This window comes from Mastomys coucha, unplaced genomic scaffold (assembly GCF_008632895.1).
Source record: "Mastomys coucha isolate ucsf_1 unplaced genomic scaffold, UCSF_Mcou_1 pScaffold21, whole genome shotgun sequence".
Lineage (NCBI taxonomy): Eukaryota > Metazoa > Chordata > Mammalia > Rodentia > Muridae > Mastomys > Mastomys coucha.
Window position 1 is genome coordinate 35,850,216 of NW_022196904.1, and position 12,495 is coordinate 35,862,710.

The 12,495-nt window shown below is 50.0% G+C and overlaps 1 protein-coding gene and 1 long non-coding RNA gene across 5 annotated transcripts in view; one reads left to right on the forward strand and one right to left on the reverse strand.

The window, feature by feature from the left end:
• Positions 1-12,495, forward strand: part of Shank1 (SH3 and multiple ankyrin repeat domains 1) — a 48,123-nt gene that overhangs the window by 2,531 nt on the left and 33,097 nt on the right. For all 4 annotated transcript variants that reach the window (XM_031386372.1, XM_031386373.1, XM_031386374.1 and 1 more), the window contains exons 2-8: positions 301-598; positions 757-960; positions 1,382-1,453; positions 3,303-3,411; positions 3,628-3,779; positions 6,354-6,521; positions 6,906-7,022. In XM_031386372.1, the coding sequence (XP_031242232.1) occupies positions 344-598; positions 757-960; positions 1,382-1,453; positions 3,303-3,411; positions 3,628-3,779; positions 6,354-6,521; positions 6,906-7,022 (1,077 nt within the window). In that variant the 5' untranslated portion in view covers positions 301-343. The remainder of the gene's footprint in view (positions 1-300; positions 599-756; positions 961-1,381; positions 1,454-3,302; positions 3,412-3,627; positions 3,780-6,353; positions 6,522-6,905; positions 7,023-12,495) is intronic.
• Positions 8,591-11,930, reverse strand: LOC116102120. Its single transcript, XR_004123009.1, has 2 exons — positions 11,684-11,930; positions 8,591-9,990 (listed from the first exon to the last, which is right to left on the reverse strand). It is a non-coding gene; the product is annotated as an uncharacterized LOC116102120 (long non-coding RNA).

The window sequence follows — 12,495 nt, forward strand, 5'->3', positions numbered from 1 at the left end:
TTTCACAAAGTGGGCCACTAGCTCCCGCGGTGATTCTGTGATTTCTAGGACACACTGGGTCAGCCACAAAGTGGAGCGCAGGGGGGTGGGGGCTGCAAGCAGGGCCAAGGACAGGGAGGAGAAAGGTGCCAGGAAGGCTGCAGAGGTGGTGCAAGCTTGTCTGGGCAGGGTGCTGAGGGCATGTCTAGTGTCCCTTGCCTCCCAGGGTAAAGGGGACAGACTACCCCTGTGTCTGTCTACTGAGTGCTACTGGTGGCCTCTGAGTGGCTCTACAGTGAGGATCACTCTTGTGTTGCCCAGCTGCCTGTGATGCTGCTGTCCCCCATCGCCCCGTGGCCCCACAATGACCCACAGCCCCGCGACAAGCGAGGACGAGGAACGACACAGTGCCAGCGAGTGTCCCGAAGGGGGCTCAGAATCGGACAGCTCCCCAGACGGGCCAGGAAGAGGCCCCCAGGGGAATCGGGGCCGGGGCAGCGGAGCACCTGGTAACCTGGCCTCTACCCGAGGCCTCCAGGGACGCTCCATGTCTGTCCCTGACGACGCCCACTTCAGCATGATGGTTTTCAGGATTGGCATCCCTGACTTGCACCAGACGGTGAGTGGCGACTCACCTGCCAGCTGACGGACACATTGGCCAAGTCTTTCCCCACCCTCAATTCCAGATCTAGCTGGAATCTTATTCCATTTCCAACCTACCCTTGACCCCTCAGATCCTTGACCCAACCTAGCCCTGGCCATCCTGTCTCCCACCAGAAATGCCTACGCTTCAACCCAGATGCCACCATTTGGACAGCCAAACAGCAAGTGCTCTGTGCCCTGAGCGAGAGTCTACAGGACGTGCTTAACTATGGACTGTTCCAGCCAGCCACCTCAGGCCGGGATGCCAACTTCTTGGAGGAGGAGAGGCTTCTAAGAGAGTACCCTCAGTCCTTTGAGAAAGGGGTACCCTACCTGGAGGTGAGGCCACAGAACTCTTAACAGAAGTCATGCCCTGAAATACATCCACTCCAACTCTAAAAGAACCCCCAGTGGGCTCTTCAAGATTTCCCAGCGTCCAAGTCACCAGATGAGTTGCCTCTGGTGGTGGCCTTTCTTCTACTTAAAGCTCCTTATGCCACCAAATGAGGGAGTCCCAGTCATTCTAGAACATTCCATGTATGTGTGAGGTGGGGCTCCCATGCTTATACTTACAAGGTAGGGGTCATAGTGCCATAGACCTTGATGACCTGGTACTCTTGGAAAGGTTGCCTCTACCTGCAGCCATCTCCATGTTAACCCTGAACTCATTCTGGGAGGATGAGAGGAGGGTCAGACATTGCTCCCCATCAAAGAATCTGATAAGTCTGTGTATCCCCTCATATCCTATCCCTGGCCTCAGTTCCGCTACAAGACCCGAGTCTACAAACAGACCAACCTGGATGAGAAACAGCTGGCCAAGCTGCACACAAAGGTGAGCGTCCCCGACACCCCCCCCCCGTGCCCAGAGCACCCAGTCTCTCCTCAGCAACCATTCGCTCTGCCAGCGCCTTAGTTTATGCCAAGTCCCCCATCTAACTTTGAGGGTGCATCCTGCTTGGAGACACCCATTCATCTCCATCATAACCCCTTCCCACTGCCCTCTGTGGCCTCACCTGCCCAGACCAATGACATCTATGCCTGGTGTGTGATGCATCTATGCATGGGTGGTGATGGTGCTGGTGATGCTGGAGTGAGTGGATGGGTGCACATGTAGGGGTCAGAGGACAACGTGGGGAAGTCAGTATTCTCTTTCCACTGCCTGGGTAGTATTTCGTAGACATCCACAGTTCCCCAGTCCTGTGCCTATATCTCCACAGACTCTGCCCCACCTTTTTTTGTCGGTCACATTTATTGTATTTGGTCTTTTCCCTCCTGATCTTGGGTGATATCTCCCCCATGTCCGCCCTGGCCCTCCAGGAGCTGGGAGGAAGTTAGCAGGCCCGTCTGACCAGAGGAAAATAATTCTCAACATTTAATGGAAAGAAATTCCTGGATCGTTTTTTCCTCCAGGTTTCTCTCTCCCACACCATCCACCTCAATCTTTCCCCGCTTCTGTGCCTTCGTCTCTCTACCTGTGCCATCCACTTTGGGAGCCAGTGGCCGTGTATAGCTCCTTTGTACATGTGACAGGTGTGAACTGAGTCACACCGCAAAAACAACACAAGAATTCCACTGCATCTTTTTCTAACATTTATCTTATTTTTAATCCCGCATGTGTGTGTGTGTGTGTGTGTGTGTACATGTGAATGCAGCCACCCAAGGAAGCTAGAAATGTAAGGCAACCAGAGCTGGCGTTTACCTGCCATTGCCATTGGTGGGTGCTGGGAATCCGGGCTCCTCTGTAAGAGCCGCATGCACTCCTAACAGTTTAAGGCATCTCTCTAGCTCTCATAATATCTTTTTAAAATTACGTCTACTTCTTTCTTTCTTATTGTATGCATCTGGTGGGGGTTGCATGTTCATGTCATGGCTCACATGTGGAGGTCAGAGGATAATTTCTAGAGCTCAGTTTTCTCCTTCTCTATGTGTGTTCTGGGGAATCAAATTCAGGTTAGCGGGCTTGGCCACAAGCACCTTTACCACTGAGTCGTCTCACCACCCCCAGGCCATGGTATTTTAAAGATTTTCTTGTGGATTGTGTATCGAAACAGTAACATTTAAGTATATATTCCTTTGAGAGCATCTGTCATGGACATGGATCTCAACACCATTCACAGTTTTTATTTCTGTGAAGAGACACCATGACCACAGCAACTCTAATAATTGGAACTGGCTTACAGTGTCAGAGGTTCCGTCCCCTTTCATCATGGCAGGAAGCATGGCAGTGTGCAGGCAGACATGGTGCTGGAGAAGCTAAGACTTCCATATCTGCATCAGACATCAGGAAGAGAGAGTGAGCCGCTGAACATGGCTCGAGCATTTGAGACCTCGTACGCCCAGTGACACACTTCCTCCAATAAGGCCACGAACACTCCAATGATGCCATTCCCTGTGAGCCTGTGGGGGTCTTTTTCATTCAAACTGCTCCTCTGTTTTAGAAGGTATCACTTTTTAGACAGGGTCTCCCTGTACAGCTTAGGTGTGTCTAGAACTCACCATGCTCCTATCTCTGCCCCAAGCGCTGTGATGAATGACATGACCCCACCACACCAGACTTCCTTTCTGCCTTTGCAAAAGGTTGGCTGTGTATTTCCACTGGGTAGTGCTGGCTCCGATTGTGGTTTTCTTCATGGTCAACTTGATCTCCCTGACACCTCTGTCTATCTTTGTACACGATTTAGACAGGGTTGAAGAAGTTCCTAGAATACGTGCAGCTTGGGACATCTGACAAGGTGGCGAGGCTGCTGGACAAGGGGCTGGACCCCAACTACCATGACTCAGATTCAGGAGGTAGGAAGGGGTATGGGCCATGAAGGACTGGGGTGAGGAGCAGGGTTGGGTAGAGAGGTCTGGGACACCACCTCAACCCCACAGGGTGAGACTGAGAGACCAAAGGTTGTTGGGGGCTGAGCTAGGAGGCCAGGGGTAGAGTCTAAACATGAAGGCCGAAAGTGCTGGAGGTGGAGGCAAAAAGCCCACCTCTGAAGGTCTTCTCTTGCCCTTCAGAGACACCTTTGACCCTGGCGGCCCAGACTGAAGGCTCAGTAGAGGTGATTCGGACACTGTGCCTGGGCGGGGCGCACATAGACTTCAGGGCCCGGGATGGCATGACAGCACTACACAAAGCTGCATGTGCTCGGCACTGCCTAGCACTCACGGTGAGGCTGCTGTAGTCCCCAGACATGGGGGCCCTTTCTCCTTTCCCTCTTATTTCTCCAACCCTACGCTTTTCATTTCTGTTCAAAAGAATCCCCCTGATGTAGATACCTGTAATCCTAGGACTCAGGAATTCAAGACTGGCCTAGGTTACATGACATCCTATCTCGTTGCTCCCCAACCTAAACAGTCCCTCTATGTCTGTTTCCACACACTGGTCAATACACGGTTCCTGTTGTCAGTCATCCAGATGCCCCAGCTTAGTCCAGGAGTTGGTTGTGACTGAGCCCCGGTAGATCCCCCACACTAATGCTTCCTCCCTGAGCACTGAGAATGGCTCCTTCCCTCTGCCCCGCCAATGCACATCCTACCTCTGCCTTCCCAAAGTAGCTACTCTTAAGGGCTCCAAAACACAGAAAATGAGTCCCTGCTGCTGAGGGAGACCATCTCCAAGCACAGCCTGAATTTGCCCCTCCCTTCATCCTTCCTAGCCCAGCATTTTACCTCCCAACACACATATTCTCTCATAGGCAAATCCAGACCCTTCTCACACCTAAGATGCAAAGCACACCTTCCAAAAACTGGGTGTGGAAGCACAAGCCTGGTGTCTCAGCACTAGGGAGGTAGAGGAAGGAGGGTGAGGGGTGTACGGTCTTGATAGCCAAGATCTGAGAACACACACACACACTACATAGTGAGTTTGAGGTTAACTGGGGCATCATGAGACTCTCCCCACAAAGAAACAAAATGTGCTTTCCCAAACAAATTAGTGCCCACAAAATGCACAGAACAAATTAGTGTGCAATGTGTATGTATGTGTATGTGTATGTGTGCATACATACAGGCACATGTGTGTGTAACCTAGGAGCAGGCATGTACAAGTGTGGCAGCCGGAGAGCCGGAGGGTAACCCCAGCTACCAGTCTTCAGGAACTAGGCGCTATATTTCTCCAGATGGGGCTTTCACTGGTACTCGATGCTCCCCAGTTAGGCTTCTCTGGTTGGCCAGAGAGCCCCAGAGATAATACTTGTCTCTGCCTCTCCAGTGTTGAGATTGCAGCCATGTGCAACTTTTTTACATGGATTATTGAAATCATACTTGGGCCTTCGTGTTTACATGGCAAACACTTTACTAACTGAGCTGTCCACCCCCCCCCAAGCCCCTGCATGCAGTCTTATTTTAAAATATTCTTTTTCTTCTGTCTCTACCAGGTCAACTGATCCCTCTTTAGGCATAGGTCAGGATAGCCTGCTTCCAAAGATTGAGACACATCCAGATTCACAAACGCCCCGGTTCACTGATGACCCCTCTTTTCACAAACACGTGGCATGAGCAATTGCTGTTTATAGCCAGAACCAATGAATATTTGTTATGCACCTCTGTGTATGTGTGTGTGTGTGTGTGTGTGTCTGTCTGTCTGTCTGTCTGTCTGTCTGTCTGTGTGGTTTCATATCTTTGCTATTAAGTCCCTTAAACACTGGTCACACCAGGCTGTTTAGTTATGAATTAATTAAGATGGAATAAAATTAAAATCGAACTTCCTTGGACTCACCAGCCAGCCAGGTACTCATCGCCCCCCTGTGGCCACCATGTTGGACGACACCACTGGCGACAGTTCATTGTAGTGTCATACTGCACAGGGCTGCTATGGGCTATCTGCACAGGGACAACTGTCACACTTGTTCTTATACAAACTTAAACTCCTTCCCCTTCTGCACCCTTCCTCTCTTTCCCCTAAAGCCCCCACCCTCAAGGAGGCTGGCTCGATATTGGTTCACCTCATGCTTGCCTTTCCTAGGCTCCCTTCTCTGGGTGTCTGTATAGTGCTCCTGCACTTGATCATGGACATTCTTAACATGGAGGCCTCCATCCTTCCCTCTGTCTTCCCTCCAACTGTGCCATGAATTAAGAAGCCCATGGTCATGGACACCCTCCGGTGGCTCACCGAAAGTCACCCACTAGAGAAAGGTTGAGCTGCATGTCAGAGCGAGAGGGTCCTGTGATGCCATCTGCCTTGTCTTCTCACTGTTCTTAATAACTAGGACTAGTACAGATTGGACAAGGCCTGGCTCAGAGTCTATGGACTATCAGAAGGGCTGGAGACACAGTGTGGTCAGTGGAGTCTGTGCGAGCGTGAGAACCAGAGTTCAATCTCCAGCACCCAGGCAGAAAAGCAGGGTGTGGTGGCATGGTCACAGGACCATGTGCCAGGGAGTGCCAGGCATCTCAGTGCCAGGGAGGCAGACACAGGAGAATCCTGGGCTTTACTAGTCAGCTGTTCTATCAGGATCAGTGAGCTCTAGGTTCACTGAGAGACTCTTCTCAAAAAATAAAGCAGAGAGCAATTCAAGAAGACTGTTAGCATTGATTCCTGGCCTCCTCTATGTACTAGCATACACATGTGCGTGCATTCGTGAGTGTGTGAGCACACACACACACACACACACACACGCATTGGAGCAGAAATGAGACAGATATGAACCTGTATGGGTCATTCAAGGCTTGCCTCCCTACCAGCCCTTTGAAATCAGAGCTGCTGTTTGTCCTTTCTTCCTGAGTTGTCTATCCCTCCTTAGGCACTTCTGGACCTTGGGGGCTCCCCCAACTACAAGGACCGACGAGGGCTGACCCCCCTGTTCCACACAGCTATGGTGGGGGGAGACCCCCGCTGCTGCGAGCTACTTCTGTACAACAGGGCCCAGCTGGGCATTGCGGATGAGAACGGCTGGCAGGAAATCCACCAGGTACCCAGATTCAGTCCCAAATACTGGGGAGAGCTTGGATACCTGGGATCTGCAGCATCCAAGGGGCTGGGATACGAAAGAGATAACACATTTCTTTACAGAGAGGGGAGTGAAATATCCTCAAAGAGGAAAAGGCAAAATAACTCCTGGAATAAATAAATGGATGAGGCTGGTTGCTTGATTCACCTGAAGGGCTAGCCTGGGGTATTTATACAGTAGAGTAACTGAATGCTTAGAGTCAGGAAGCTAAAGTCCTGGGTCTCTGAACAAGAATAGAGGCAAAAATTAGAAGGGGACGTAGATGCAGAGATTCTTGATCTCAAGGAAGAGGGCCTTGGATTCAGATGAAGTCTAACCAGGCCCATGTACTCCCTGTACCCTCAGGCCTGCCAACGAGGGCACTCTCAGCACCTGGAACACCTGCTCTTCTATGGGGCTGAGCCTGGAGCCCAGAATGCCTCAGGAAACACAGCCCTGCACATCTGTGCTCTCTACAACAAGGTCAGCCCAAGTAATATCTACCTTCCCCTTCAAAGGCTCATGCTTTACACCAGTTCAAGCCCTCTCCACTCAAACCTCCTATCTCTACAACCTCTGTTCATTTACCATTTTCATCCATCCATCCATCCATTCACCTATCTACTATCCACTCATGTATCCATCCATCTACCCATTCATTCATCTACTCATCCACCCACTTATCCATTCATCTACCCACCTACTCATTCATTTACACGTCCACCCACCCATTCATCAGTACATCTACAAACTCATCTACCCGTCCATCCACTTATCTATCATCCATCCACCCACTCATCTACAAACCTATCTACTTATCCCTCCATCCACCTACTTACTCACACATCCATCATCCAATCATCATCCATCCACCTATGTACTTACTTATCCATCTCTCTGTCTACCCACCTATCTACCCACCCACCCATCTTCCATCCATCCACCATCCACCTACTCATCCATATATCTACCCCCATAAACCCATCATCCATTCATTTGTTCATCCACCCACCCATCATCCATCCATCCATCTACCCATCCATCCACCTACCCACCCATCATCTATCCAGCCATCATCCACCCATCTGCCCATCATGTTTAATGAGCTTCTTCCCTGTGTCTGGCTCCAAGCTTTATACTGAGCTTCTGGTCTAATCCTCGGTGCTTAGTAAAGTGATGGAGAATCATGTTCCCTTGAGAGCCATGTCTGGACTTGGGTGGAAGTGGATTTCTGAAGGATGTCAAGACAACAGAGGCAGATGAGTGGAAAAGAGTGCTCCAGGAAGGGAGCACACGCTGTGTACAAGACAAGAGGCTGGGCAAGTTAAGTCTTTGCAGAGGACAGAACTGTGAACACAGTGAGAGTGTTGTATATTTAGCAATTCAGTGTTGTATGGAGGGTCCCTCTCCAAGAATTCTGGGGAGAGATGGGCTGTAAAAAAGAGACAAAGATCTCACCAAATGGGTCTTCTCCCAGCAAGAGCTGAGACACCTTTGCCACCCAAGTACCAAGAGACCCCAGGTTAGCCAAGCCCCTTAGAGCCACAGCCCCCCCACAACACACCAAGATTCTTGCCCTTGAAGAGATGCTTGGGGGACTTCAGGGTAGGGAGGGAAGCACCTGCTGGGATGCTGCTGCTCTGCTCCCCCCTCTTCCTCCAGGAAGTCTTCCAAAACAGCCCTAGCCCCTTCTGCCTCCTGAGAACTCCCAGTGCTGGGGATATGGCGGATATCCAAGTGCCGCCTTGTGGCAGTGAGCAGGATGCTCAGCGCCAAGGGAGGACTGGTGTTCCTCAAACCCAGCGACACAGTGCTGGCATTTCCTTCCCGCTTGCTGCTGCTTTCTCTACTGCTCCTCTGTGCCAGGACCTCTGACTCCGAGGCAGATGCTTGACAGAGAGAGAAAAGGCCCCAGCTCCACACACCCAGAAAGAACCAGACCAAGTGCCTTCCGCTGTCTGAGGCTTTGTCCTCCCTGAAATGGGAACCGTGTCAGCTGATTGAAAGGGATGAGTGGTCGCGTACATTAAGTATTCATCCCTAGAAGACAGCCGTGATAATAATTGTTATTATTAGTATCATCATCAGTGTCAATTGCCAGGATGTGGTCAGAAGGCTGGCATTCATCTGAGCAGGGAAAATTGAGTGCCGAGAATTATACAGCAGCCACTATTCCCCAGAGAGGGCCAGATGAGCGTGTTGTTTTGCCTTCTTCGGTTTTCCCCCACCAGCTCCCACCATCTGTGAAATGGGTCAGTCATGAATATCCTTCATAGGAAAGGTCAAACAGGTGAACATTCGTTCTGCTTGCTATCAGATCCAGTAGATGATTAGCAACTTTGAGTTCATCGCCCACTTCTCTCCTCGTCTCTGTTCATCCTAGCCATCTAGCTGCCCATGGGCACATCAATACGCCCATTCACCACCTATCCTCTACCCATTTGTCCACACACCCACTCACCCACCCAGCTGCCCATCCATTCACCCATCCACCCACTCACCATCTATCTGTCCTTCATTCACCTAATCACCCATTCATCCATTACCAATGCATCTATCTAGCCATCCACACACCCACTCACCCATCTATCCATCCTTCCACCCATCTGTCTGTCCACCTCTCCAACACCAATCAATGTATCCATCCATTCATCTACACATTGACTTATCCATCCATCCATTAATACACCCATCCACCTGTCTATCCATCTATTCATATACCAGTCCACCTAGTCATCTATCCATCCATCCTTCTGCCCACCCATCCGTTATCTACCCATCCATCTTCCTGGCAAAGGTTAGATTCCCTAGGCTATGAGCCTCTCAAGGGTGGGAACAGGATCTGGTATATTCTGGTTCTATCCCAACCTCCCAGAGCATGGCAATTCTTTTACATCCATGCATCCATCCCTGAACCAATCCCTCCATCTATTTCTATACTGTCTGTCTATTCATCCACCTATCTGGCCCAGGTCTGACCTTCACCCTTTGCTGTCTGTCCCCTTAGCCTTGTGGTATGTACATATAGCCCCTGCTGGTGGTCCAGTCCTAGACTGTGTTCCTCTCTCAAGAGTGGGGAGAGAATCTCATAGACTGGTCTGTCCCAAGCCCCCAACAAACAGTAACCCTCACTGCACTGTGTGCAGTGAGCAGATGAATGAGTGAGTGATGGGACTGTGGATGGATCTCCAGCAGAACTCTGCACAGCTCTGGGCTCAGAACTCTTGACAGGTGGCTGCTGTGTTTGACAGATTGAATGACTCAACAAATGAATGAATAATTGAGTGGCTTGAGCAAATGAAGTTTGATTGGCAGCTCCACATCTTCCATCTTCATCTCTTCCAAGTGCATTTTTTTGAGCACCTACTGTGTGCTTGATGCCAGGTGCTGGAGATGGGAGATGAGTCAGAGATGGTGCCGGGCCCAGGGGAAGGTGAAGGAGGCTCTCAGCCTGGTGGACGTTAAAACAAATATCTCATAAGTGCTAGTTTGTAAATAAACACAAGATTCTCCAGGTGCACAGTGGAGGGAGCTACTAAGACTTGGATGTCTAACAGGAGAAACTAGGGAGCCTGAGAACCATACTATGGCCCCATGCCCCTTGAAGTGGACTGTGGGGGGCATGAAAGCATGCAAAAGCATACATATGTGGCAGCATGGGAATATGCAGGGGTACATGCATGCAGTTGTACACGCTCACACATGACACAGCTAGAACAAAAACTGGGCTTGCTTTGTTATCCAGCAAGTGATGTTAGCAGTCAGACCCAGACAAACACTAGGATCTGAAGGCTAGGGTCACAGCCTGCTTGCTCCAGTAACTGGCTGCAAGGATTTAGGGAAAAGGTTGCCTGCTCTGATCCCATCCTGTAGAATAGGCCTAAACTGAGTGCAAAGTATACACTTAGTGGGGTTCCTATGTAGAAAGTGTAATAAAGAGGCCCTTCAAAATTCATATTCAAGGGAGCCAGAGTGGAGTGAAACTGCAGGCCCATATAGGTTTGTTCAGGCCAAGACAAAGGCCAGATGACATTCTTCCACTGAGTAAATGTTCCTGGGCAATCCCTGTAGGATTCGCACAATTCCATGCCTCTGTGTGACCTACCATAGAAGAGAGAGGGTAACATAGAATATGGGATCTCTGGCAGACAGTGTTCTGAAGGAAATGGGTCAATATTGGCTTAGAGAGCACTTATCCACGCAACAGAGTCAGAGAGAGATAAGGAGATGTGAAAGAATCCTGTCAGCACTCAGGCTGAACAAGCAGACCACCATGCATGTGAAGCCAGCATGGGCTGCCCCAGGCTATCCCAAGACCCTGTCTCAGGCAAACAACAAAAGACAGATCCATGAGGGAGGAGTTCTCTGAGAAGACAGTGCTTTAGGAAAACCGAAATGAAGCAAGAGTGTGTTGTGTAGAAATCGATGGATGGAGAATTCCAAGCAGAGCAGCTCTTTAGATCAGTAGGCCCTTGAGCAGAGGCCTGCCTGTTATGGGAGGAAGTAGCCAGCATGGTTGGAGCAAGGGAATGTGATAGATACTAAGGCTGAGGTGGGCCAGCCAAGCGAGTTGTTTGGGTGAGGCCTCGGATCATTTCAGAACCCTAGTTTAGCTCAGAGTGGTGGGGAGTGCTAGGTGACAGAGAGGGATGGGTATGTCCCCCTATTATCTCCCACTTGGCCCCCTACCCTTTATGTTGTGCATACTATTCCTTCTAGGTCTGGCAGAGAGTACAATTAAGACAGACCTAGGGCACTGGGGATGATGGCTCAGAGCTTAAATGCACTTGCATGCAAGCATGAGGACCTAAGTTCAAATCTCAGGAACCCATGAGAAAACAGATGTAGCATAAATATGTAATCCTACTTCTCCTACAGGGAGATGGCAAGTAGAGACAAAGAACCCCACCCCACCTCCAAAAAAAAAAAAACAAACAAAAAAACAAAACAAACAAACAAAAAAAACCTCATGGACCAACCTGCCTGACATAGGCAGCAGCATCAGACAAGAGACCATGTCTCAAACAAGGTGGAAAGGAGGGTTGCCTTCTGACCTCCCTGTGGGCATCGTCACTTACAGGAGCACATGCACACATCATACGCATATCGTTCCCCCACGCAGACACACATGCAGAGATGCAGACCTGGAATGGCATCTGCGGTCAACCCTTCACCAGCCCCATGACCTTGAATGCATGATGCCGAGAATTCAGTGTCCTCTTCTGGGTGATAACCACGGTGACTTCTGCTGGGGACTGCCTCTCGGGGAGCTCCCTTCTGTAACTTGGCACACAAGCAAGGGGCCCTTCAAAGAGCTCAGAGGCGTGCTTCTGTCTACTCGGAATTCTTAGCCACCTCTGGAGCCCAATCCCCTTAGCAGGAGACAACTTCTGGAATCTGGTGGTAGAAAAAAGAGATACTCAGCACCTCACAGGGGTGGCGAGAACAGTATTCCCAACCCCAGCTCAGACCTCTCCTGCCCCAAGATGTCCCTTAGTAAGGTTAGCTGCCTCTCCTCAATGCAGCAGACACAAGTGAGGGAAAGGAGGCAGGTAACTTTTGTGTCTGCAGCAGATTGTATTTAACCTGATGTTTCTACAAGTATTATCACTTCAATATGAGATCAACATAAAACTACTAGAGATATATTTTTTTCTCACCCTAAGTCCTTGAAACTCCATATTTATTTATACATTGTATGGAACCCAGAACTTGCAGTGTCAGGCAGGTACCCTACACTGAGCCATTTCCCCAGCCCTTCAGTGGAGGACTCTAGGCAAAGGCTCTGCAACAGGTCTATATCACAAGCTCACTTTTTACTTTTTATCCTGAGACAGCACTTTGCTAACTTGCCCACGCTGGTTTTGACCTTCTGATCCTCCTGCCTCAGCCTCTGAAGTAAACTAAGATGACAGATGTGAGCCACCAGGCCTAACTTCCCAGTATCTTTTTTTTT